The sequence below is a fragment of the Aythya marila genome (genome assembly GCF_965140915.1).
Source record: "Aythya marila genome assembly, chromosome: 18".
Lineage (NCBI taxonomy): Eukaryota > Metazoa > Chordata > Aves > Anseriformes > Anatidae > Aythya > Aythya marila.
The window spans coordinates 2,781,042-2,806,249 of record NC_139059.1 but is presented as its reverse complement, the minus strand read 5'-3'; the positions used below and the strand labels follow the sequence as shown (position 1 = coordinate 2,806,249).

Genomic DNA, 25,208 nt, shown 5'->3' with positions numbered 1-25,208 from the left:
GCTCCCAGGGCGAGCAGAGCCCGCGGTGGTGCCCGGGGCAGGGCTCCCGTGCCGGACACCTGCTAAGTCATTACAGCGCTGATCAGCTGCGAACACTGTTACTAAACTTGGCACCGCAGCTGCCTACAACTCCGGCAGATGTTTCTGGTTTTTAGCACAGTGGAAATTTCTTGAATCACTTTTAAACGCAATTCCCAGGGAGGAAACCTCTGGTGACTCATCACTCAGCGGAGCCATTGGCTCCGCAGCGATATTATCTGACGGAGACCGCCGAACCATCCAGCTCACTTGTCTTCTCCCTCCCCGGTGCCAAGGCAGGCGTCCTGCGCGGATCAAGTGTCCTAAATACCGAGCTGCAGAGACTCGACCCGCCCTTCCCAATTCCCTTCTCCTCACCCCGGCTCCCTGCTGCTGTCAGGGCAGGGAGCGCTCCCCCCTTGGCGTGGGTCAGCCGGAGACGCAGCGGGCACGGTGCTCCGGCACCTCACCTCCGAGCACAGCCCCTGCCTTGCTGGAGCTGAGCTCAGCCCGAGCTCGTGGCTTGGCCACTGGCCATCGGTTCTGATCCCTGAGATGTTTCTGCCACCGGGGAGGTGACCTTGGAGGAACACGAGGCACAAGCGAGGTGCTGGCGCTCAGTTCCCTTCTGCTGAGCTGCTGCTGGGCTGAGCAGTGTCCCTAAACGTGTGCAGGGGTGGGGCACGGTCCCGTGCTGGGAGGGAGCAGGTATCGAACAGAGCAGGTTTGCTCTGCAGTGGGCTTTTTCTCTTCTTCCTTCAGGTTCTGCTTCACCCCAACAGCGGGGCAGCCGGGAAGGACGGAGCGATCGAGGCGCTGCGGCTGGCTCAGTACAAGGCGTTCTACACCACAGGTAGGCTGGCTCTGGTACAGATCATACCGCCAGGAAAAAAGCTTCTGAGGTTCCCGTTTCCCTGCAGTACGGGTAAAAACCAAAGCGGGTTCATGCAGGCAGGAGCAAGCCCAGCAAGGAGCGCGTGGGTGCCCACCTGTGTGCGCAGTGCGGGGTTGGCTCCAGAAGCACCCGCAGCCTGGCACTGGGACCTGGGCTGCCAGAGCTGGGCCATGGTGGGAAGGGGCCACCACGGACTGGTGAGGAGCCCAGAGGTGGTGCCGGGGTAGGGGTGAGCAGCCTGGGACTCCCGTGGTGTTTGCTTTTCTTCCTAGGAGGGGCGAAGGCTTGCGACGGAAGCATTGGGCCAGAGGAGCGCCACCAGCCACCCCTCATTTTCAACCTGGATCGCGATATCCAGGAACAGGAGCCTTTGGATGTGGCATCCGCAGAGTATCAGGCAGTGCTGCCTGCAATCAGCCGGGCTTACGCCCGGGCTCTGGAGGATATTGCAACAGACAACGTCTCGGTTGCAGATTACTCCCGAGATCCAGCGGCGGTGCCGTGCTGCAGCGCACAGCACGTGGCTTGCCGATGCCAAGCGCCTCCCGCAGCCTCGCTGCACCACAGCACGGAGAGAAGAGCAACGAGGCTTTGTCTTTAAGCAAATAATTGCCCGAGCTGCTCCTTTTCCCATTCTGGTTTGGTGAATTTGACTGTTGTTCCTACTGGCTCCGGGCTTGAGGTTGGCCAGAGGGCAGGGACAGAGGCTGCGGCTCGCTTCGCTCTGTGCCGTGGGGTGATTTAGTCATGGGTTTGGGGGAGCAGGTGGAGGGGTCCCCATGGATGCAGCTCTGCTCAGAGCAGGGCTGTGCCCCCAGCTGCAGGATTCCCCTGCAGCTGGAGGAGCAGCTCACTGCAGTACCTGGTGGCTCTGCGTGCAAAAAGGCTTTTGGTAGGGCCCGGCGGCTGAGAAAAAGTCATTTTTTTTCATTAAAACTGAGCAGAGCAGGGCTCCAGGCAGAGAAACAGCTCCTGTGCGATGTTGTGGGGTGGGAACAGCTCTTTTGGGGCGTGAGTGGGCACAGGCACAGGCCTGGGGAGTTGTGGAGGCAACACAGAGGGCGCAGCTGAAACTCAGAAACCACCAGGATTTCCCAGCAGCCGAGCGAGGGTTTTCTGAAACGCTTTTGGCCTCCAATTTACGCACCCGAGATCTTTCTTTGGACAAGCCGTAAGCGGCTTGTCTCAATCGAAGCAAGGTGTTACACCAGCCGCAGGGAACTGGGAGTTGTAATTACGGGCAGCGCTGCCCAAATTAGAGGGGGCTGCCCAACCGTCTGCAATTAGCTCTGGCCTGCAGCCTCCTGCCCTCCCGTCCTGGCACGGCCGCCAGCAGCAGGGCAGCGCGGCTTTGGCCAGGCTGGGGCCAGGCACAGCCGGAGCCTTTTCCCTCCCACCAGCGCCCCAAACCCACTCGCTGAAGCTTAATCAAGACTGACATCTTTAGGGCCCCACAAAGAACAGCAGGAGCAGGGGCAGCGAGCTGCCAGGGACAGATCGTGACTTTATTTCTGTCTTTAAACGGAGCAAATTGCATCTTCTCTAATATCACTGCAAAAATACTTTGCCTGGGTAAAATAGGCTTATCCTGTACAAAGACATAAGTTCAATATCTCTCGCTGTAAGTACATTTATACACATAAAACGGCATAAATTAGAAAAGGGAAAAAAACGGGTATATAAAATTCTGGTTACATACAAATCTGATTAAATTAGCATTTACAATGTGGTTCTAGGATACCTGTTAAATATAGCGCTGTGCAGACAGTACATTGACACCCGCCCAGACATTAATAAAAAGAGGGGCCTGGCGGGCCGGGCGGGCCAGGTAGTCGCTCACACGTACTGTAGTAAAAAGCAATGGCCCACCTTGGATTTTTTTTTTTTGTATTTTTTCCTTTTCTTGAGGACACGCAAACCTCTTCTTCGAAATTCCTGGCTTTTCCAAAGCACTTCCCAGCAGCTGTCCTACGCGCGGATGTTTGCGTCTCATCATGACCTCTTCGCTCTGCCCGGCTGACCTCCACGGCACAAGATTATCTACCAAAATCAAAACAGAATGGCCTTACTTTTCCCAGCAACAGGGTGTGTTTCAAGTTGGTTTTACGCACATGGGAGGAGAAGGGGGAGGGATGTCCTGCAGTGTTTTACTTTCCATTCCAAGGCAGATTTGTGAGAGGTTTATTTATTTACTCCCCCCCTCCCCAAATTTACAGTCCTGGGAACAGGAACCATCTGGCCTGGCGATAAGGGCCTCTTGCATCTAGCTGGCATGGCATGGCGCGCAGCCACGCTTGCAGGACTTGGGTTACTTGGGGTGAGCCTCATTCGCCCCACTGGGGGCTCCCAGAGCTCACCTTCTGGCATGGCAGGAGGGGAAAGGAGCTGGATGGGGCTCTCTGGGGCTTTCTGGGGCCTCCAGCTGGAACCCGGAGCTAAACACCTACATTTGGGGCTAAATGGGGTGAGGGGAAGCCTACCCTAAGTACCAGCAACGCCTTTCGGTGATAAAGCACGGAGAGGAAATGGGGAGCAGCAAAGACCCTGAGACACTTCATTCAAACACAGCCACAAGAGGAGATCAGAGACCCTGGGAAGATCCACACCTGCTTCTGGAAGCTCGGGCAGAGCCCCCCAGGTGGGTGCCCCCACGCAGACCCCAGGGCACGGCTCTGCCCGGCTGGGTGCCGGCCTGGCCGCAAGCCCCCAGCGGTGCCGGTGCCATCCCCACACCCGGCTGCCGGAGGGGCTGTGCCCGTTCATCCCCCCCACAGCCTGCAGGAACACCACTTGCCTGGTTCTGAGGCACAAAGCCTTGGTGCTGGGTTGCCTGAGGAGCTCAGGTGCTGCATTGATAAGCTGGGCTTAACCCTGCAAGCCCCAGCTGCCCCAAATGCCCCTCTGGGGGCAGGAGCTGTGTAAGGAACACGAGGCCACTTAGGTTTGGCCAGACTTGCTCAGCCCCCCTTTGAAATATTACTGAGTATTACTGCAGTTCCACAGCTGAATCTATCGCCTTCTGCTAGCAGCAGGGCTGCCCGCAAGTTTTGGAGGCAGCCAAGAATCAATGTGCTGTGAGTGAAGGGGATGTTTTTAAAGACTGAGCATCAGCGAGGGGATGAAGAGCTGACAGCTGACTGCTGTCCACAACCTATCCCGATGGAATGAAGTGCCTGTCCTGATAAAACCTTCACATCAGCTCCGGTCCTGAAGCTGACAAGCTTCAGAGCGCAGCCAGATGCAGGACTGATCACGTCTGCCTGGAAAGGCACTGACCAAGCTGCCGAAAGAAATCCCCTTTCCTACTGAATTCCAGCAGTGTTAGGAGATCCCCTGGTATGGATTCTTCAGGTCCACACACACCATCTGGCTTCGTTCTTGCTCAATCCTGTAGGATTTCTTCTGTCAAACCTCACAGCCCTACCCTGCTGTGCCTCCTGAAAGGCTGAGCTGGCTGAGAGCACCCTGCCAGGCTCCAGCACACACCAGCAACTCCCAACACCACTGGAAACGTCAGTGACACCAATGAATCCATAGAGGAGTGGCAACTGCTTAGCCAGGTGATGAGAAAACTTCTGGGACCATCACAACCATACACAGCCAGAGCTGGGCTCGTTCTTCCCTTCCCACGAAGCCATCCGATGGTGCAGCCTCCTCCCAGTCTCAGCACAGCACCTCCTTCTCCCCTCAGGCTTCAGCCCGCTGTCCATCTCAGTGATGCCTGTGCACCTCCTGCAGAAGCTCAACAGCTACTCCAGAGCCACTGGCGGACCTGAAAGCACTTAATCCATCCCATCAGTGCAAGCAAGAGACGGAACTGAACATGCTTAACCTCTTGCCACAGGGTTCTTCAGCAGAGCTGCCATAATTAGGTTCAATAGCCACATTAATTCTTGGTGAGGGCAGGTTGTGTGAGCCCTCCTTGGGCTTCTCATCTCTTCTCTGACCTGTCCCTCCTTCCAGTTAATGAAGAGGCCGTTTTCTGCAATCACACCACATCGTGCCTTAGACTGAAGCTGCATTTCCTTGTTATTAACAGCTGAGCCTCTGGAGTCTTGCTCACCAGCACTTGAGAGCAAAATGTTTCAAAATGGAGCGGAACTGCTGGGTCTAAGCACGGCCGCTTCTCCAAAAGTATGTCTGAGTTCAAAGCCACGCTCGTGGCGTGGGCTGCGGGTGAATATTCCATTTTGTCACAAGTTTTGAGGTTTTTAAACGTCTTTTTGTTGCACACTGGAAAACAAACACAACCCTTCCCATGTTTCTGCAAAACAGAACGCTGTCAAAACATTTTTGTTGGATAAGGTCAGGTTTTCTCTCCCTCCTTCTCCTCGCAGAAGTGACCGATCCCTGAAACCCCTCTCGAACGAGTCACCGAGACCGAACATTGCAGCACTGAGAAAACAGCGGAGTTCAGTGAAATTCAGAGCATCAAAACATCCCGAGCCAGCCTCTGTAAGCACTAACCCAGCAGGAGCCAGCTAGTAGGCCAGATGCAAAACACATTACCGTCAGCAGCGGAGGGGGAAAACCTGAGGTCCTAGCTGCAGACACGAGCTGGAAGCTCCAACCACGAAGTCACCGCACCAGGGAGTAGCTGTGGAGAGCTTCTTCCCTCCCCCCCACCTCCTCCCTACCGTTACACATGTTAAGTTGCTCTGCCGGGTTAATTACAGCACAGGATTTTGCCAGATCAAAGTCCATTTAATGAAGGGCCTGCTGCTGTACAGCGGGGGTTTGGGGCTGGTTTTGCACAGCGCAGTCCCAGCAGGCAGGCTCATTCAGGAGCAGCGTGGTTCCTGCTCGCTGGCCTTTGCGTGTCCCCCATGCACATGTTGGAGAGCAGGTTCATCAGAAGGAAGCAAAGGATTTCTCTCTGGCCCTGCTGCTCCTTGGAACATTCCTTCCAGATGCCTGGGCTGGCAGCTGCTCTGCAGCCAAACAGACTGAAGGGGAGACATTTTAAATGGGGACATTTAGGGGAAACAGAGAACTCCTGTTCTCGGTTTGTAATGGGCTGTGTCACAGGTAAGAAAAGAGAATCGGCCTAAGGATTATGTGACTTGAAGAGCTGCTCCTAGGCAGTGTTTCAAAGGGAGCCGTGAGCTAATCATCCCTTATATAAATAACACTTTGCATCAGTTAATATGAAAGTGCCTTACAGAGGTCAGCCTCAGCATATGGAACAAATCCTGGGATCCCAATGAAGCTTTCGCTTCCTCCTTCTTCAGGCACAACTCCAGCAGCAGGATATGTAAAAATGGAGTAAAGGTTTCAAAATTCTGCCAAGTCTACAACTGGAAATCCATTACAATATTCTGCTATATTAATGCATTGTTATTATGAAGACACTGCTGATTACAGTACCGTAAGCAACATCTGTCCAGTTAACAGTTAAATGTTTAACACAATAAATGCTTATATAATAGGAAGAGAAGCAGGAGAGACACTGCCAGGCTTAAGTTAGATTTTATAAAGCCAGTGTGTTCTTCCAATGGTAACTGAGAAAGTGCTACTTAAAAATCAAAAAAAGGTTTAAAACTCTGTTAATGCTATTCAGCTTTGTACTCAGAAAAGGAGACTCCTTTTCAGTCAGCTCGGAAATGGTGAGACTGATGAGGTTCAGGTATGTTCCAGTTGTTTCCCATAAACTAATACAACTGACGGGAAATGCAACAGGGAATACTACATTTTTATTTCTAAATGCTGGTATTGTTCAGATTAAAACTACTCCTGCTAATACTAAAAATCTGAGCAAGGCACAAAGGTCAGCTCTGGATCTGCACTTCATTCTGCTACTTTGTTCGGTTCCCTCTCTAATTATTACACTGATCATCTCTGCCCCATCCCTAACTGCCATTTAGGGGGGTGTAACTTTCCTGGCACTGTCCCTATACCTTAATTAGTTATTTTAGGCTTCACAGTGAACTGGGACAAGGTCAGGGCAACAGTATCTCTTCTGTAAGAGGTTAACACTTTCTTCTTAGCATGAGGGCTGAATTGCTGTTTTAGGGGTCCCGAATGCTCACAGGAGGAAACTCATTCTCGTCGTCAAGACACACTGGTCCGGTTGCAAACTCATGCTCTGGGATGACCTCTCCTCGCAGGGCGCCGCCGTCCTCCGAATAACCTGCCAAAGTGAAAACGCAGAACGTGGCTGATAAATGGATGCACGGAGGCTGGAAACAAACAGCTGCGATGTTGTTTTATCACTGATCTAACCCAGAGCTGGTTCCTGTGGCATTTGGCAGAGCACCGAGGGATGGTTGTGGAGAAAGGTATCTCTGCCAGTGCTACCCGTTAGGGAATGGACTACGTGGCTAGCTCCTGTGGCAGCAGTTGGCTTCCTCCCACCCTAAATGTAAGCCCCCATTCCAAAATGGGATCCCCATCTGTATGCACTTAACACTACGGAATAACAGTTCAGTGCTAGCTCTGTTTCTGTGAAGTGTAACAGGTTCAGGAGAATCTGTAGTGAACTTGACACAAAAAAAAAAAAAAAGTGAGATCTGACTTCCAGAGCCACGGTTCCAACTCCTGTAAACCCGTCTGGCAGCTGGCAGGCTGCTGTCGGACCAGCTCCAAAGCTCGGATGTGGTTTCTGCTCGGCCAGGGGCCTGTTTGCGAGCAGCGCTGCACAAGGGGCCCAGCAAGCAGAGCAGAGAACGCCTGAGCCATCCCGGGGAAGGGACTGGGTGAGCTCCAGAGGGCCCTGCAGTCACGGGGTGTTTTGCTACAACGAACCCTTGGAAGTTTGGGACCTTGCCACTTTGCTCCAGGGGTTTTCTTGCTCCTTTGCCCCAGGGAAGGGCAGCCGATGCTCACCTGGCATGGTCGAAGTTGAAGGCACTGTGCTTTGTCTGGCTACAGTCGCTGCGTACGATTGAGGTACTGGAGGCTGAAGGTCGTTTTCTTTGTTCTCCTCCGTTTTTCCTGAGCCAAGCAGACTGATTGTAGAGGGGCAAGAGGGGAGAAAAGTTAGTGCTGATTCCGTCCGTTCCTCCCCCAGCACCGGCCGATACACGGCGGGCATCCACGTCTCCTTGAAGCACCTCACCCGCCTGTACCAGTGCAGCCAGGCTCTGCCTGCAGCCCTTACAGAGCTGCAGAGGAGATCATTGTGCTCCACAAATAAAGCAGGGGGGAGCAGAAGATAGGGAAAGCACTACTTCGGCTGGAGGACAATGCTGGCATGAGAATAGAAGGGAACAGACTGACCACAAAAGCTTTAGGTTACAAAGGCAAACAGTGTTTCTAATCACGGAGGGGGCTCCGAAGGGCTTCCAACAGGAGTGGACTAGATGAGAAAAGCAGCGCTGGCTAGTTTGGGACGGAGTTTGAGCAGCGATATAGTGTGATGTAATGTAACTCATGACCCAAGGGCCCTTTTCAGTCCTCTGATGCTAAAAGAGGAACCCACACAGGACGCTGGCCTGCCAGCTCCGGACGGCTGCTTCACAACGGGAGCACGGGGGCGGCAGCGGGGTCTGACGGAGGCAGGAGGCCGGCGGCCGGAGCACGCTGGACAGCGCAGCTTTCAAGTGCCTTTGTTTTGTGGCTTTTAAAAAAAAAAAAAAATAAAAAAAATCTGCTGGCATTTTTCCTGGCCGGCAGCCACGTCCCGGCTGAGAGAACATGTTACATCGCACCCCACCCCAAAGGCTTCATATCTGGAGCCAAGGAGCCCAGATGTGGGGCTCTGCGCTTCATTTTATTGGCGCGCAAACGGAACGGCAGCACGGCAGGCTCTGCTTTGGCACCGCGAGCCTGCAGGCATGCGTGTGTGTGAGTTTTTGTTGACGGAAGCTCCCAGTGCCTCTCCACGCCATCACACCCCCAAAATCGGCTCTCCAGCACCCACTCCTGCCTGGAGAAGGTGCTCTGCTCTCCTGCCCCCGCGGTGGTCAGTGCTCTGCTGCTGGAGACATCTCCTGAGGCACAGCCTGCCGAGCTCTGCCATCTAGGCTGAGATGTCCCACAGCTGCCGAGGGATTTGGGATGTCTCTGGTTTCTTCTGCAAGATGCCCCAGGTCCCTGCCTGCTGACACGGTCCTCTCTGACGTCTGTCAGCTCAAGCAACTAAAATCACGAGTCAGTTCTAAAGTTCTTGCTCCTACAGCTCTGCTTTGTGCTTTCAGGTGAAATTCCCTTTCTTAATTTTCAAAAATCAGCCTCTGGATCAATTGGGTAGGGATCTCCAGCACACTGTACCTGTGTTTCTTAATTAAGACGCACTCTCCTCCATCTTGCGGGTCCAGGTTGTAGATGTAGAGATGTCCATCTGAGGTGGTCACCAGCAGCCGAGGCAGCTTCTGAATCCTAACACAAAAAGCACTGTGAGCCCACACGCGACGGCTGCGTGCACGCATGGAAGCAGCAAACACACGCTGCGTGCTTGGCAGCAGGCACAGGTGCCAGATAACGGGCCACAGGGTGGTGTTCCCCACAGATAGCTGTGTCTGCTCAAAGGCTGGCGTGGCAGAGGGGCCACGGGTGTCAATACGTACGTGGAGAGGGCGCAGACGTTCCTCTGCCCAGAGGTGTTGAGGCGTACAGTGGCGAAAGCTCGGTCCTGGTTTATCATGCCTGATACCTGGGCAGGGAGGTAGTTGGTAGCAGCCTGGAACATCTTCCCCATGTACCCGCTCCAGGTGGGAGGCTCTTCTGGCCGGCTGCGGGGTCACAAAGCAGCATCAGTAGGGCTACCTCGGCCATCCGTGCCAGAAGAGATTAGGAACGATGAAAATCATCCTGATCTCACGTACGTGGAAGGCTTTCTTTGGAGCAGCTGTGCCCCTGGGCACCCCTACAGAAGCCCTTCTCTGTCTACCAAGAAGGGCTGACGTGTTTGCACCAAGGAAAACAACACGGAGCTGATCCCTGTGCTGCACTTTCTGTTCCTGGTGCCCACCACAGCATTAGAAGCCTGCAGAGCACCCCCTTGCCCTGCCAGGGTAGACTCATAGTAGCACATTCACAGACTGAATGATCTGGTATCAAAATTCCCCTTTCTCTCCTGCAGCAGCAGAAACCCTTCCTGTGGGTGAGCCACACGGGCTCGTTTGCCAGGGGCTCTCATGCCTCTGGTGGGACCCTTCTGGCAGCTCGTGGAGAGCCCCAGCACAGCGGAGAGCCTGGGTTTGCTCTGGCAGCTCCAGCACGAGCAGCACCTTGCTGCCAGGGGAAGGCTGGAGACAGGGAAGGAGGCAGGGGACAGTGGCAGCTCGTAAACACAGAATAAGCCTTGGGGAGCTGACAGCAGGGACACCGTGTGTGGCTTTCCAAGGAGTGAGTCCATCAGGACACAAAGCCAACGAGACAGTTTGCAGCTGGTGGAGAGTATGTGGCGAGGAAACGGAGGCCAGCTGCGTAAAGGCAGGTGCCTGAAGCACAAACAGCCCTGGGGCAGGCGGGTGAGCCCAGGCTATCCCCCTCACCTGTCAGTGAGATGCTCCAGTTTAAAGATGTGCACCGTCTCCGTGTTGCTGGAAGCACACAGGAACTGGGAATCCATGCTGAATACCAGGGAGCTGATGTTCACGTACCTAGGGCCAAGGAGACATGGGCTGGTCACCTCTTGGCACGTTACCGAATGGAACCTGCTGGGTTTTGCTCAGAGAAGAGGACAGGGAGGAAGGGGACCCATACAGAGGGAGAAGCCCCCTGCCTGGCTACTGCTGAGGCTGCCTCGTGACAGCAGCTGAAGCTTTTGGAACTGCAAAGGCCAGGGAGGACATCCAAGGAGCTGGATGGCCCAGGTGCAGGTGGCATCTCTTCTGTGCAGGCGCAGCAGGGCCAGGGTATGCCAGGCATGGCAGGCTGTGTACTTGCAGGCGTGTAAAATCACAGGTCAGGGATCGGGGAGAGAGGAAGATCAGGAAAGGATCTCCTGAAGCATTTGACGGGGACTACAGAAGGGCAGCAACAGCCCATCGCTGCCACCAAGACTTGGGCTCTGCGCAAATGACTTTGTAGCTTCACAACACCTCCTTTGAGAAGACAAGAGCCAGGATAACTCCGGAGACTTCATTATTTCAAGTAAGGAACAACAGAAGGATGGAGTAAATGGGCTGAATCTACCTCTGTTCTCTGCAATTGTCCTGTTCTGTGGCACACTGAATTGAATCACTGCACTGCCAGCGGCAGTTGGGCGCAGCGTGGCCTCCTGGCACAATGACATTTCTATCTGATACGCTCGCCCTTGTTTTCTTTCTGCAAAAGATGCCAGAGCCGCCAGGATCTGACGTTGCCCTGCCCCTGTGTTTACATTTCTGCTCCGGGAGCCCTCTGTCAGCTTGTCACCGACAGAAGAATGAACTGACCTTTTCATCCCTCGCCGGAATTCATAGAGCTTTTGCCCACCAGGAATGGAAAACACACGAATGACTGTGCCCTGCAAAAAATGCAAGTGGAAAGATCACACAGGAGCAGGGCAAAGAGAGTGAGCCCTTTCTCTGACACACCCAGGCAACTCCGTACACACGAAGGCATCGTTTGCCAGCCCGGGTCAACAGGAACTCAATGCAGTGGCCTCTTACAAGTGGGAATCCCTTTATTGCCCCTCCCCTGTGAGCTGCCTTTAGGAAGGGGCTGCCCTGAGGCCCTGCTCTCCCTGCAGCAGGCAGGATGAAGTGCTAGGGCTGGCTGCGAGCCCTCTGCCAGCTGCGGGCTGGCTGTGGCGACAAGGTTAATGCAGCAGCACTCTCTCACTCACTCACTCACTCACTCTCTCACTCACTCACTTTTTCGGAAGCGCTTGCCAGCTTCGAGCCGGTGGAGTTGAAGGTCAGGGCAGCCAGAGGGCCATCATGGGCAGGAATTGTGCAGGCTGTTTTCTGTAGGACAGAAGGGAATGTGAGTGCAGAGAGACACGCTGCTCCTCGGCCTGCGTAAGGGCAGGGTGTTCCCTGTCCAGCACCGCCTGTGTGTATTCACAGGACCATATCATGGTTCTGGGATCCCTTCAGCAGCCTCAACATTTGTTATCTCTGCCCCACCTCGAGCTCCCTCCCTGTGCGCAGCAGGCGCTGGGATTACAAAGAGCTCCTTTCAGGTGCACCCGAGCAGGCTGCAGGCTTGTGGCTGTGCCCTCGCTGCAGCCTGGCAGGTCTCTGTGCGCCTTGCTCTGTGCACACCGCGCCTGTACGGCACACGCTGCTGCAGTGATGCCACTCAGATGCCTGCGGGGAGCCCAGGCCCTCGCTCGTACCTCTCACAGCAGCAGTGCACCTTCCCTGCGAGCTCTGCTCCTCCCCTGCTGCAGATCCTCAGCTCCTGCTGCACGTACAGAGCGGCAGCCTTATGTAATCCCAAGCCCTGGCATAAACCGCAGCTAAGCGTGACACTAGCCAGGGAGAGATTTCCTGAGGGGCTGCGGGCACCCTGCCCTCCCCATGACTTTGGGTTCAGCATCTTTTCCAGCCTGTGGTGGGGCAAAGCAGCAGCTCCAACCTCCGTGAGCCACCCCAGTCACATCGTTCCCTCTGTGCACGCTGCCAAAGCTCATGTGAACCCTTGTCCGTGTCAGCCCGGCAGCTGCCCCCCAGCTGCAGAGGCAGGGGGCACGTTTACCTCCGCATCCAGAGCTGGGAAACGGATGTTCTGACCTCAGAGGCTGCCTCCCCAGGAGTTTCTTGCAGCCTAGCTCGGCGGAGTGCATTTGTTCATCCACCCCAAAGGCCCCGCTGGCTTTGCTGTGGTGCTGTTTGTTTCCAGGCCCTGCCGGTATCCACACGGGCGAGCTCTGCACTTACCAAAGTGTTTCCGTCGTAAAGCGCGATCTCTCCGCTGGTCGCGCTGCCGGGATAAGCCAAGTAGGAGTTGGCGTGGTTGATCGAGAGAGCGCACAGACCTGGCAAGGCGAGAGGGGTGCAGCTGAGCTTGTTTGCTGCCGGAGGACACAAAGCAGAGACGTGGCCACGCACACCGCGGGGCTCGAGGCGCTGCCTTATTTTGGGCCAGTGGCCAGTACCAGCCGCGGGCCGGCTGCGCGCTGGCGATGCCTCAGCCGTGGGGACACCTGCTGGTGTGGGCCAGTACGGCTCCCTGCTCCCCGCCACGGCCTCCCCCAAATCCTGCTCGGAAAAAGCCCAGGTCCTGCTTAGTAGCAGGGTCTTGGCTTCTCCCCCTTCATCATCTCCTTTGAGAAGGCAGGAGCCATGAAACATGAAACACAAGGAGGGACATCCTGGTCTCTGGGCTAGCAGGACTCCTGTCCAGGCTCACTTGGACACCCATGGATGTGAGCAGGGTGTAAGCACACACCTGGAGGCTCAGGTGAGTCGTGCAGCCTGCACACAGCCCCAGAAGGACGCCTGTGCAGCAGCTGTGGGGCTGGGCAGTGCCACTTCCTTCTCCCAGAGGAAAAGGGAAGCAGAGAAAGGCACAGCAAATGCCACGGTTGTGCAGGGAGGTTCTGGCAAACAAGGAAACTCGAACCTAGCTGAATTGTAACCATGGAGGGAATTCTACGCTGTAACGACCGTCTGTTTGTGTGCCAACACGAGCAGAAGTCTCCCAAACTTCCCCTTCCAAGAGAGCAGGAATTACAGGAGACAAGTGGATGGATGGATGGATGTGTGCGTCGGCCTCTCCATCCGCCTGCCCCCTGAGTGACCTAGGAAAAGAGCATCCCTTCCTGCCTCTGCTTTCTGCTGCTGGCTCAGGACCATCCCAGCGGATCCTGTCGCACACAGCAACGGGTCTCACTCGCTTCCTGCACCGCGGCCGCGTGCTCCCATCCCTCCCAGAACCCACTCAGGGGTTCGGCACGACCCCGAGCTTCCTGGCTGCTGCCCGGGGTCCCACGTAGCCCCACGTGCAGAGGAAGCTGCGGGGTTAAAGGCTGTCGGGGATCCCACCAGGCTCCGTGCCACGCTCCCCGGACAGGACGCGCACACACGTCGTGTCAGGACGCTGCCCTGGCCCCAGCCCAGCAACAGGGAAGGATCAGCTGAAGCTTTTGTTTCAGGTCGTTGTTTCTAACTAAACAAAGAGACCGCAGCAGCGGAGCCAGGAGCTGCGGGATCAGCCAGGGGCCCCAGAGGTCCACTCCCCATCAATCAGAAGCGTTTACGTCGTGCCAGGGACCGTGCGCGCCGGAGGAGAGGAGCTGCAGCGGCAAAGTGCTGGCAATTAAAAGGCAGGTGACAGCACCCACAGAGGGAGGGGTGGCAGGAGAGCAAGGACAGCTCAGAGACTGCTTGTGAAGAGCACGGGGGGCGTCTGAGGAGGGTCTTCTCCCAGCCCGGCAGCCCCCGGGATCGTCGCAGCCCTTGCTCTAAGCAGAGGATCGAGAGGAGGCTCCAGCTGAACAAAGCGAGCTCTGAGCCGGCCGGCGTGAGTCAGCCTCTCCCTCTGCTCCGCGCCTGTCTGGAAGAGGCAAACGGGAAACCAGGCCAGGGGAAAACACAGATGGAGTGTACTGAGCTGACCTCGGGGACGCACAGAAAAAGGGCATCACAAGGGACACGGGTGGCCTTTGAAGATGCCCTTCTGCTCTCGGCACCTGACAGCCCCCGTGAGGGTTGGTGCATGCAGCAGGGGGCTCAGGAAGGGGGCACAGCCTGGCGCTGCTCAGCACAGAGCCCCTGGGAGTGCTGCTTCACAGGTGGCTTCCCTGAGCAGCGTGGAGAAAGGCTGCTGCACTAGGGAAGCCTGGCCTGGCTCCCCAGCCAGCAGCTCCAATGGGATCTGAGGGGTGAGGGGATCCACACGAGGTGGTTCCCAAAGCTGCAGCTCTCAGCCCTCGTGGCACGCACGTCAGCAGGAGCTCAGTGACCTCCTCAGCACAAATCCTGCCTCTGCCATGAGTCACCTCGCAGCCACGGTGCTCCCTTGGGCTCTCCTGCCTTCCCTGGAGCAAATCAGGCCGGGACTCGCTGGGGACGGGAGCCACCGGCGCTCTCCTGCATGACAAAGGCTCCCACACCGGTGTGCTCAGGGTGGCGAGCAGCCAGCCCCGCTCCCAGGGTGCTGCGTTGCCCCGGGGACTTTGCTTCACTCCCACGGGGCTGCGGCGCGGCTCAGACACGCTCGGGTGCTTCTCGCCCGGAGCTGGAAGCTCACGACTAAGCAGCGTGGTTTCCTCTCAGGAAAAAGATTCGCTCCTTCTTTGAGCACACATGAAAAACACCAGACTCGCCCTCCCCGGGCGTTTTCCTCGCTCTCTCTCTCCTGCGTGGAGGAGGCTGGGCAGACCTCACCGAGGGGACAGCCCGGAGCGTGTGCAGTCAGCATGGAAAGTCCGTGCACATCACCACTGCAGGAAGCATCGCCTCTCCCAGCCTGTGCGTGCGAGGGAGCCGGAGGTCACCGCACTTCCCCCGGAGCTGTGAGACAGCAGCGCTGGCTGCCCCTGAGTGCTGTGAGATCCCCGGGCCCAGCCCTGTGCTGCCAAGCAGCTGAAGGAGAGAGAAGGGTCAGGAGCTGGGTTCTGGGCAATGGCGGGTGCAGATCTCACAGCGACTGCCCCAGGGGAGGGCAGAAAATACCCGGATCCCTGCTTGGAAAGGGCTTGGCAAAGGAGAGAGAAGGCTGGGCCGCCTCGGCCTCCCGGACACACTGTGCACAGGGTCAGGCCTGGGAGCAGCGCAGATGTCTGGGGACAAAGGCAGCACACGTGGCACAGCACTTGTCACTCAGCTCATTCAGTGACAGCTGCTGCGGTAAAAGGGTTTTAGAAAACTAAGCTCGTATGAAGTCCTGCGATCCGCAGCAGCCTCGTCCTGTCCCAGGAACTGCTGATTGCTGCTGCTCTTAAACCGGGACCCGACTACTCAGCCTGCCTGCAAACGGCTCCAGGCCTGGGTATCCCCGTCCCTCCTGCCACGGCGGGGCTTTCTTGGGAAGGTTTTAAACTGTAATTGTATTTGCGGCGCTGAGGACGTTTAATCCATATGAAGAGGCCATCTGTTAAGACCTGAAGTAGGTCAGGGGAGAAGCTGGAACAGCATCCCTTGAAAGCCCAGAAGCAGCCAGGCTTGAGCGCATCGATAACTTCACAGGCAGCCGCCCCCGAGACGATGCCGCAGCCGGTGACGGGATCGCACCGCGCGCCGCCGGCACGCAGCCAACTTTCCCTGCTCGCCGCTAAAAATAGCTCCTCTCCCATCAGCAGGAAGGCCGGATTCACCCCACGCTGCACAGGGAGGATCTGTTCTGCTGCCACCTGCCCTGCCCTGCCCTGCCCTTTGGGTTTCCCGTGTGCTTGGTGTAACATCAGGTGGCGGCCCAGGCTGCTGGGAACTCCCTGGGTGCTCGGAGGCACGGTGTGGCTCCTGCAAAGCGCTGCGGGGCTCTGACACGGGGCAGAAGGAAGGGCAGCGAGCCCCAGAGCTGAAGGATTTGAAGTCGTCCTGTACACAGAGGGAAGCTTGAAGTCCTGGCCTGCCCTACAGCTTCACTTGTACAAATGTGCTCTCCGGGAAGCTGCGTGGCCATCCTGCAGGAGGATGGGGTGAGACCAAACCTCACTCAAACCCTGCTGACCGTTTCTGCTCTCCTTCGAAGCATTTGCTCAGGGCAGAGCAAGGTTTCCTCTCTCACAAGCCCAGCTGACTGCCTCCAGACACTGCTGGCTCCTCAGTGCTGAATTAGCCGTGCTGCTGCGGGTGCACAGACTGCGGGCTGGTTTAATTCTAGCATGAATACCGGGGCTGAACAAAGCTCCTGCAGAGCCCAGCTCTGCCTTTCACGCAGTTCTGCCACGCTTACCTGTTGCATTGGGAGGCGTATCCATAATCGTCTTCAAAAGCTTCATGTCCTTAATGTTGTGGATGTAAATTGACTCCTCCAGGCAAACGATCAGCCTCTGCAAGGACACAAGGGACGTGAACAGAACCTCACCAGCACAGGCACGATGCCTCTACCTGCTGCTCCCGCAGCTCTCACAGCCCCATCTTTGCTGCCAGAAAAGCTCTGCAGGGATTTTACTGAAATGCGACAGAAACGTGATCTCCTCTGCTTCTGCATCCCCTCTCACTGGACAGCCTTTGATTTTGTACAGCTCTGCTTCTGAGGGCTGCCTGCATCTGCTTTTGCATTAGAAAGCAGATAAAACGTGGTGATTTCTGTTCCTTTTAAGAGCTGATCCTCCACATCTCCAGGCCCCAGAACATGAGGAAACGCCTGGGTTACACCCTAGGTCCTGGTTACCATCTATTTCTACCCCAACTCTTCTTTGATGTTTTTTTTTTCATAGCAAATTACTTCCATTACATTATTTTTTTTCATAGAAATTTACTTTTTTTTCATACAGGCCACAGGGCAGAGAGGCTGCCACTCCTGCTCATTAGTATGCCTACAGATGGGCTTGCCTGCCCCTTGCCCTGACTTCTTCCCAGTTTGGGAGCAAGCACCCAAGCACCAGGCCTCCCATTTCTGCTAAACCCAACGTGTCGACATCAGCAGGCAGGATTGTGCTGTGTGTGCCCAGAATTGTGTAGAATTGTATAAAACCGGGCGGGAACAATTTGTTCAGGGACGGACACAGGGGTTAGTGCTTCCCATCTAGTATTTACACCATCCTGGCAGACGGGCAGGGTATTTCTCAGTTAATGTGCTTGCACCTCTTCTGTGGAATGAACTCATCAGGAACACCCACTCCCTCAGCCAAGAGGCAGCTGCTAAGCGAGGAGCTGCCAAAAGATAGGCAGGAAAGGCAGAAAGGAAAAAGGAAGCCTAATGTTGCAACCTGAGCATGAGGCCACCGCTTCTGTGATCACTCAGCTTTGTGTCTCAGATCTCTACGTGTTACAGAAGCATTTTGCAGAGGCTTTTTTGGGACCGGGCTTTGGATCTGGCCGAGGGGTTGTGCTGTCTAACCCCAGGGAGCGCACAGCTCCACCTGTATTAGTGCCAAGCGTCCAGAAGCCCTGAAAACATCCCAATAAAAATGTAAGGTCAGACTCTGCCCAGGCTCCTGAAGATGAAGCATCCGAATCCATGTACAGGAAGCCTCCACCTCTTTAGAAATGAGGCCACTTATTTAGTAGCTAAATGTGGAGTTCAGTTACTAACTTGAAAACACCCACATTAGAAAATCTTTGCTTTCCTCCACCATTCCTCTCGGATCAAACTCTTTCCCACTTCTATTCCTGCTAACCACAGCATCTGGGGCTGTGTCAGAGCCATTTTGCATTTCCAGGAAGACTTTGCCTTTTCTCCAGTAACAGCCATCAGCTTGCAGAGACCGTCAGAGCAATATTTATACAGCTGACTTCGGCAAAGCCACCCTGTGCTTTCCCAGAACTGCAAGGCGTGCTGCTAGTGCTGCACAGGTGAAGGGAGACTTTAAACAACAGCAGCCAGAGCTGCAGCAGGGGGGGCTGGCACCAACAGGGACAACACCCAGGAAAAGGACAAGCTGAATGATGGGGGTGGGAGGTGAAGAGGCAAAAGAGGCCTGGGCAAGCTCACTGGGAGTGGAGAGGGCTGGTTCTCTGCCTCCTGCCCTCTGTGCAGCCCTGCAGCCCAGGCTGGCATCAGTGTAAGACCTGTCGAGGTGAGGAAAGGTTTTTATCCTCACTCTGCACACAGACAGAGCCTCAGAGAAGGTGCTTGGTGCTGTGATTGCTACACAGAGTTCAAGGCCCTGCTTCCTGCGTTTCTCTGTAGTGCTCCAGTTTGACAGGGCTCAGGTTAGCGGCTGAGCTGTATGTTGAGGACTTAAACATGCTGGGCATGGACACAGCCAGAAAAAATATCAAAGCTCTCCAAAGAATTCAGGAGGGTTTTGGTACAGTAACTGAAAATCCAGGGAGGTTACAGCAGAGCTTCTCAGCAATCCCACAGCACAGCCTTATCACCCCCTTTGAGATAAATTGTGATCTAGTTTAATGCAAACTCGAGTTACAGTGGAGCCTGAAACAAGGAATTCCCATGGATCAGCAACAACCGAGGGACTATTTTGCTTGCACAACAAGGATTTTCCACAGAGAGGTCAAATCAAAACATTTACCATTTGTTTGAGATCTGTTCCTGCTTCGTTACTGTCTTCCTGTGTTAATGGCTTGTATGGGATTCAGCCTTATATGGACTTTTAGAAGAGCAAGGCTTTCATACTGAACCCCAGGAAGGTGTTCAAACATGGCAGCATGAGCAGAACCCCACTGCCACCAGCTTAAATATTGAACACAGATTGAAATTGTACAGTTGCACAAAGCAGAGTTACTACTCTGCACTCGGATGGTGTTCCTCTGGGCTCCCAGGTCAGAGCAGCAGGCAGACCTCGAGTTAGCTCTCAAATTCAGGTATCACGACGGGTGTGATCACAGCACTGCCCAGGCCGGAGAGCAGGGGCCTCCACCAAGGAGGAAAGTCGTGCTCACACCCTGAGCTCTGCTGCACAGGTAGAAATCTCTCCTCTGGGGACAGTGCCCTTGGCTTCTAGCTCATCAAAGCCCAGTGATTTATCTTCTGCCTGCCCAACTATCCGTAATATCTTCAAATCTCTTCAGGTTTGCCTGTGCTATGGTTGGTGGGTGAGCTCAGCCTGGGATTTGAACCCAAGCTCGTAACGCAGCCAAGGAGCGAGGCTGCCTACACATCATCCTCAGTCACTGGAACAGCACATGGGAAAAATCCTGGACTTCTTTTCCTCCCAGATCTCCTAGAACTGCTAAGCAGAACCTCCCAGTTTATTTTTATACATATACATCTATCTGCAATTCAGCGGAAGTCCTCGTTCTGCCAGCTCCATTGTACGTTTAAGTGAAAAAAATCAATTTAGGACAGATTTAATTGAAGTACAGGAACTTCTCGTCAAACACAGCTTTACTGGAAACTCAACCCAGAGTTTCCTTACGGGAGAGCTTTACTGCAGGACCCACTGTTGCTAACTGAGGAGAGGCTGATTATATACAATTACCCAGACTGCTCATTTCTTCATTGTAAAATGTCCTCAGCTTCTTTTGGCATATACTTTGAAAATAATTATGGAAAAAAAAAAAAGAGACTTTAAATCCTACAAATAGGGCTCAGGGCTGTGTGAGGCTGTGTCAGTTCAGAGAACAATCTAAAATCCTTCTTCCCAGTGGCCAGAATGTTTCCTATACCTGTAAAAATAAAACCCGGCAGCTAGCAGTACTTGAGCAGCTTTTTGCCTCATCGATGGGGTTAAGATACTCTTGGATTTTGTTACCAACTCTGACAGTTTCATTTGCAACAAAGATGGCAGAGGTGGTCCGGAAGTCAGGAAGTGGAATCCAAGGGAGGGAGGAAGATGAAAATGTGTTTTTTTGGGCAGAACTGCATGCTGAATAGGCAAGGAGACAAACAACAAAAACTCTTTGTGTTATTGTGAAGAAAACAAGGACCCAGCATTATTTTACTCAAGCAGTTATGGCAGTTGACATCCACAGCCCTCCTCCTCCTCTCTCAGAGGTTACACGGCCTGAGGTGGAGCTGGCAGAGGAGAACGTGTACCTACCTACCCCTCAAAGCCCTGCTCAGAGTGCAAACAAAGCCAGGCAGCAGGGTCCCAGCTGGCCTCTGCTCCGTGCACAGTCAGCACCAGCAGAGAGCCAAACTGGGAGAGCTCTGGGCAGCCCAATTCCCCAGCCTCTTACCTGACGGTTCAGCCGGATGGACAGTATGTTACTGGAATAGCTGTAGTTGCAGATCTCTGTCCCTTTCTTGAAGTGGTAGACATTCATTTGCTGTGGCTTGGCATGACTGACCACGACCACAAGGCTGCTGGAGAACAGACGCTCCACGATGTAAACATCTGGGATTTCATCTGGGCACAGAAGGAAAGCGAGGCAGCCTTTAGCTTGGTTTATGGTTGGCTGGTTTGCTGTGACAAATGAGACTCAGGAGGGAATAGGGTTGGAAGGCTCCGTGCTAAGAAGCTCAACATCTGCTCTTGTTAAAAACTTCTCATAAAGGGCACAAAACATCAAAGGAGGAAGGGGTTAAGGAAACCGCCCTGGATGCAGAATGCTGTTGTGCCCCTCCTGGGCAGGGCTCTCCAGCTGCAGGCAATCCTTGGGAACGGGATATAAAAAGGAAGCCCTCACCTTTACCAAAGGAAATGAGAGTCAGTTTGGTCAGGGACCTTCCTGGAGGCAGCAAGCATGCCAGGGCTTACTGAGGTAAGGAACAAGCTGCATGGAACTTGCTGGCCGCTCTGTGTGGTGTCTGATTTCTCCCAGCCTCCTTAAGGCAGGGGAAAGCTGATATGTTTAATCCCTCCTCCTCACTAGGGTCATGCTCTCTGCAGAGCTCTGGCATGGCTGTGGTGAACAGTGGTGTGGGATGTCTCGCAGTGACTGCTTGGGATGACTCCTCTTAGCCTGAAAAGGCACCGTTACAACGGCCCTGCTGGACTTGTACCTGAGTCACCAGGGACTCTACCTTCTAATTAGACAGCCCTGAACCGTACCCAGGGCTTGGGCTGCCCTGCACTGGGGGTACAAGGACTGCTCTGAAGATATTCCTGCCTCTCAGCCCCTTACCTTGAGCACAGCACCAGCAGGGATCTGTTTCTCTTTTGTCTCTGGATCTGCCTCTGAGGGGAATCCAAGCTCCTAAACAACTTTAAAAGATGGCTGTGGCTTGCTGCCATATGGCAGCTCACTTACCCTGTAAGGCAAAGGAGCCTGAACTGTGCCACAGATGAGGCAGCTATGCCTGGCTGCTGAAGCTCCCACTACAGCTGGAGGGGAGGGAGGCATCTCCCGGGGGTGAGTTGGATCTTGTTTGGTGCATCTCTGCTGAAACAACCCTGGTGATGGCCTGAACCAGACTACAGAGCGTGTGCTGCAGAAGGCTGTACCTGGCTTTGTCTGTTAAGCCTGCTGTGAGTGACCTTCTTACACTGGAAGCCCACTAAAACCATCTCAAGGTAAATATCACAGAACCTGCACTGGTGGCCTGCAGCTTCCCAGGCGTGCCTGAAACACGTAGCAGTGATCTAGCTCTGAACGCTGGCTTGCAGGACAAGCTGCTGCTGTCAGACTGACAAAGGAGTGAGAAAGAAGCTGGATTCTAAGCTTGTGGGACTCCTCCAGCTCTGTGAAAGTACTGCGGGTGACTCAGAAGCTTCTCTGAGGCTGCAGCTCGCTCTAAAGGCTGCTACGCACAGGGCAGTAAACAGAGCTGCTCCTCTCCTGATAAGGGAACAGCAGAGACAGATGCCATCTCTGCAGCAGCCGTACACAGAATCACTCACTCAAAGCAGGCCGAAGTTCAGTAACGCAGCTAAAGCTGTCAGCCACCGCTCAGAAAGAGGAGACTTACTGCTTTCGTGGACCTGGTCCAGGTGCTCCACAGAACTTAAGGAGAAAAGCTTGTATCCAGTTGTGGTTCCAATTGCCAGAGAGCTGCAAAAATGAGACAGAGATGAGATCTGATGGCAAGGTTATGGCCTGAGTTCCTGCAGATAAGGGGCCGGGGCAGTTCCTGACCCAGTGATCTGTCAAGGCATAACTCCAGCTTTAACCTCAAGCATGTAAGGTGGGAAACCCCAGCATTGTGCTTTGTCTGTGGCTGCCGCAGCCTGCAGAAAGCAAGCACCCCTGCGGGCCAGCACAACATCACCCACTGTGTGATCCTGGGGTGATGGATGGACACAGAGATGGACAGAACACCTCCAGGGATGGGGCAGCCTGTGCCAGGGCCTCAACACCCTGAGTGAAGAACTTCCTCCAAACCTCCAATCCAAATCTCCCCTCTCTTAGTTTAAAATCATTCCCCTTTGTTCTGTCAACATCTGACTGAACAAAAACTCCCTCTCCATCTTTTTTTTATAAGCCCCCTTCAAGCACTGAAGGGCTGCAGTGAGGTCCCCTGGTCCCTTCTCTTCTGTAGCTGAGCAACCCCAGCTCTCAGCCTTTCTCCACAGCAGAGGTGCTCCAGCCCCTTGACAGCCCCTTGATCATCCTTGTGGCCTCCTCTGGGCCTGCTCCAACAGCCCCGCATCCTCCTTGTGCTGAGGGCTGCAGACCTGGGTGCGGGGTCACAGAACCATTAGGGTTAGAAAAACCCTTCAAATGCCCCCTACCACCAAACCTTGTCCCCAAGCACCACGTCCAACCTTCCCTTGAACACCCCCAGGGCCGGTGACCCCGCCACCTCCCTGCACAACCCCTGACCACCCTTTCTGAGCGGAAACATCTCCTAATTCCAACCTGACCCTCCCCTGGCGCAACTTGAGGCCATTCCCTCTCATCTTATCGCTGGTTATCTGTGAGAGGAGACCATCCCCAGCTCCACATGCGTTCCCTCAGGTACCCGCAGGGCACGACAAGCCCTCCACAGGCCTCATTGCCTCTCACCTCACAGGACCTGGACCCCTCATAGGACTGGGACCTGTCACAGGACCCCTCATGGGACCCCTCAAAGGACCCGGACTCCTCACAGGACTGGGACTGGGACCCCTCAAAGGACCCCTTATGGGACCAGGACCCCTCATAGGCCCCCTCACAGCACCAGGACTCCTCAAAGGGCCCTTCATAGGACCAGAACCCCTCAAAGGACCCCTCACAGGACCGGGGCCCATCACAGGACCCCTCATGGGACCTGGACCCCTCATGGGCCCCCTCACAGCACCGGGACCCTTCATAGGACCAGGACCCCTCAAGGGACCTCTCACAGGATCTGGACCCCTCAGGGGACCCCTCAGAGGCCCCCTCACAGCACCAGGACCCCCCAAAAAAACCCTTCACAGGCCCAGGCCCCTTCACATCCCCCCTCAGAGGCCCGGGACCCCCCCCAGGCCCCCTGACAGGCCCCGAACCCCCCAAAGCCCCCCTAAACCCTCCTGTGGCGGCCCCGCTGCCCCTCCCCCGTCACCCCCCGGCCTCCCCCCGCCGCTTACGTGCGGTCCTGGTTGTAGGAGCAGCAGCTGAGCGCCGCGGGCCCGCCCTGCCCCAGCCCCTGCCCCTGCCCCAGCTCCGCCATGCAGCGCCCGCGGCCCGGCCCCGGCCCCGCTCCCGGCCCCGGCCCCGGCCCCGGCCCCGCCGTGCTGGCGGCGCCGCCGCCGCTTCCCATTGGCCGGCGGCTTCCCGTAAGGCCCGCCCCGCCCGGGGATGGGCATGCGGTTCGGCCAATAGGAAGGGGAGAAGCGGGGAGGTCCCGCCCGCCGGGATGGGAAGGAGGGCGGCGATTGGCTGCGGGTGGGGAAGGGACGCGCCTGGCCACGTGGTGGTGTTGTGGGTGTGGCGGGCGGGGCCGGAGGGGAGGGGGGGGGGCAGAGCGGGGAGGGGGTGAGGAGGGAGGGGAGGGGAGGGGCTTGTAGGGTTTGGTAGTTTTTTTTTTTTTTTTTTTTTTTTTTTAACCTTTTTTACGGTTTTGTATGTTTTTTTTTTTTAAGGTTTTTTAGTGTTTTTTTTTTTTTGTTTTGTTTTTTTTACCTTTTTTCGTTTTTGTAGGTTTATTTTTTTTTTTACCTTTTTTACGGTTTTGTAGGTTTTTAACCTTTTTTATGGTTTTGTAGTTTTTTTTAAAACCTTTTTTACAGTTATGTAGTTTTTTTTTTACCTTTTTTACAGTTTTGTAGTTTTTTTTTTACCTTTTTTACGGCTTTGTAGGGTTTTTTATGGTTTTGTATGGCTCTGTGGGGTTGGGTTCTGTTGGGTTGGGTTTTGTTGGGTCAGTTCAGTTGGGTTAGGATAGGTTGAGTTGGGTTAAGTCAGGTTGGGTTCGTTCGGGTTAGGTCCCGTTGGGTTAGGACAGGTTGGGTTGGGTTTGTTTAGGGCAGATTTGGTCGGGTTAGGTCGGGTTTGGTCAGGTCAGGTCGGGTTAGGTTTGGTTAGGTCAGATTAGGTCAGGTTTGGTTGGTTGGGTTAGGTTCGGTTGGGTTGGGTTAGGTTCAGCTAGATCAGGTTCAGTTGGGTTGAGGCAGGTTGGGTTGGGTTGGGTTAGGTCAGGTTGGGTTAGGTTGGGTTAAATTCGGTTGGGTTGGGTTGGGTTTGGTTAGGTTGGGTTAAGTTTGGTTAGGTCAGGTTTGGTTGGGTCCGGTCGGGTTTGGTCAGGTTGGGTTGGATTAGGTCAGGTTAGGTCGGGGTTGGATTTGGTTAGGTTCACTTAGCTTGCATTGGGTTTGATTCTGTTGGGTTAGGTCGCGTTAGATTGGGTTTGGTTAGGTTGGGCCAGGTTAGGTCAGGTTGGGTTGCGTTAGGTTGGATTAGATTTGGATTAGTTTGGTTGGGTTAGGCTGGGTTAGGTTCAGGTGCTTTAGGTCAGGTTCAGTTTGGTTAGGTTGGGTCGGGTTGGGTCGGGTTAACCCACAGGTTAGGTGGCTCAAGCAGAAGCTGTGGGTGCCCCATCCCTGGAGGGGGCTTCGGGCAGCCTG

The 25,208-nt window shown here is 54.9% G+C and overlaps 2 protein-coding genes across 5 annotated transcripts in view; one reads left to right on the top strand and one right to left on the bottom strand.

Moving 5' to 3' along the window:
• The window catches only part of ARSG (arylsulfatase G), a 43,977-nt gene extending 41,717 nt beyond the window's left edge, over positions 1 to 2,260 (top strand). For all 4 annotated transcript variants that reach the window (XM_082774640.1, XM_082774639.1, XM_082774638.1 and 1 more), the window contains 2 exons: positions 781 to 871; positions 1,186 to 2,260. In XM_082774640.1, the coding sequence (XP_082630766.1) occupies positions 781 to 871; positions 1,186 to 1,514 (420 nt within the window). In that variant the 3' untranslated portion in view covers positions 1,515 to 2,260. The remainder of the gene's footprint in view (positions 1 to 780; positions 872 to 1,185) is intronic.
• Positions 2,261 to 2,397: 137 nt separating this feature from the next.
• WIPI1 (WD repeat domain, phosphoinositide interacting 1) lies at positions 2,398 to 23,814 on the bottom strand. The gene is made up of 13 exons (XM_082774645.1): positions 23,733 to 23,814; positions 22,154 to 22,236; positions 20,482 to 20,651; positions 16,628 to 16,724; positions 12,667 to 12,764; positions 11,656 to 11,748; positions 11,236 to 11,306; positions 10,351 to 10,458; positions 9,421 to 9,585; positions 9,125 to 9,232; positions 7,739 to 7,860; positions 6,943 to 7,043; positions 2,398 to 2,953 (listed from the first exon to the last, which is right to left on the bottom strand). Exons 3-13 carry the CDS (start codon positions 20,566 to 20,568, stop codon positions 2,906 to 2,908), a joined length of 1,098 nt encoding a protein of 365 aa, XP_082630771.1. The 5' UTR covers positions 20,569 to 20,651; positions 22,154 to 22,236; positions 23,733 to 23,814; the 3' UTR covers positions 2,398 to 2,905.
• Positions 23,815 to 25,208: the final 1,394 nt, after the last annotated feature.

What these genes read in the sequence shown, in the direction of transcription:
- WIPI1 (XM_082774645.1), bottom strand. Translation starts at nt 20,568, where the DNA reads ATGAATGTCTACCACTTCAAGAAAGGGACAGAGATCTGCAACTACAGC. An exon ending in TGGCAAGCGCTTCCGAAAAA is followed by an intron (nt 11,307 to 11,655) that starts GTGAGTGAGTGA and finishes CATTTTTTGCAG; the next exon opens with GGCACAGTCATTCGTGTGTT. An exon ending in ACGAGAATGAGTTTCCTCCT is followed by an intron (nt 2,954 to 6,942) that starts GTGAGCATTCGG and finishes TGATTTTGGTAG; the next exon opens with ATAATCTTGTGCCGTGGAGG.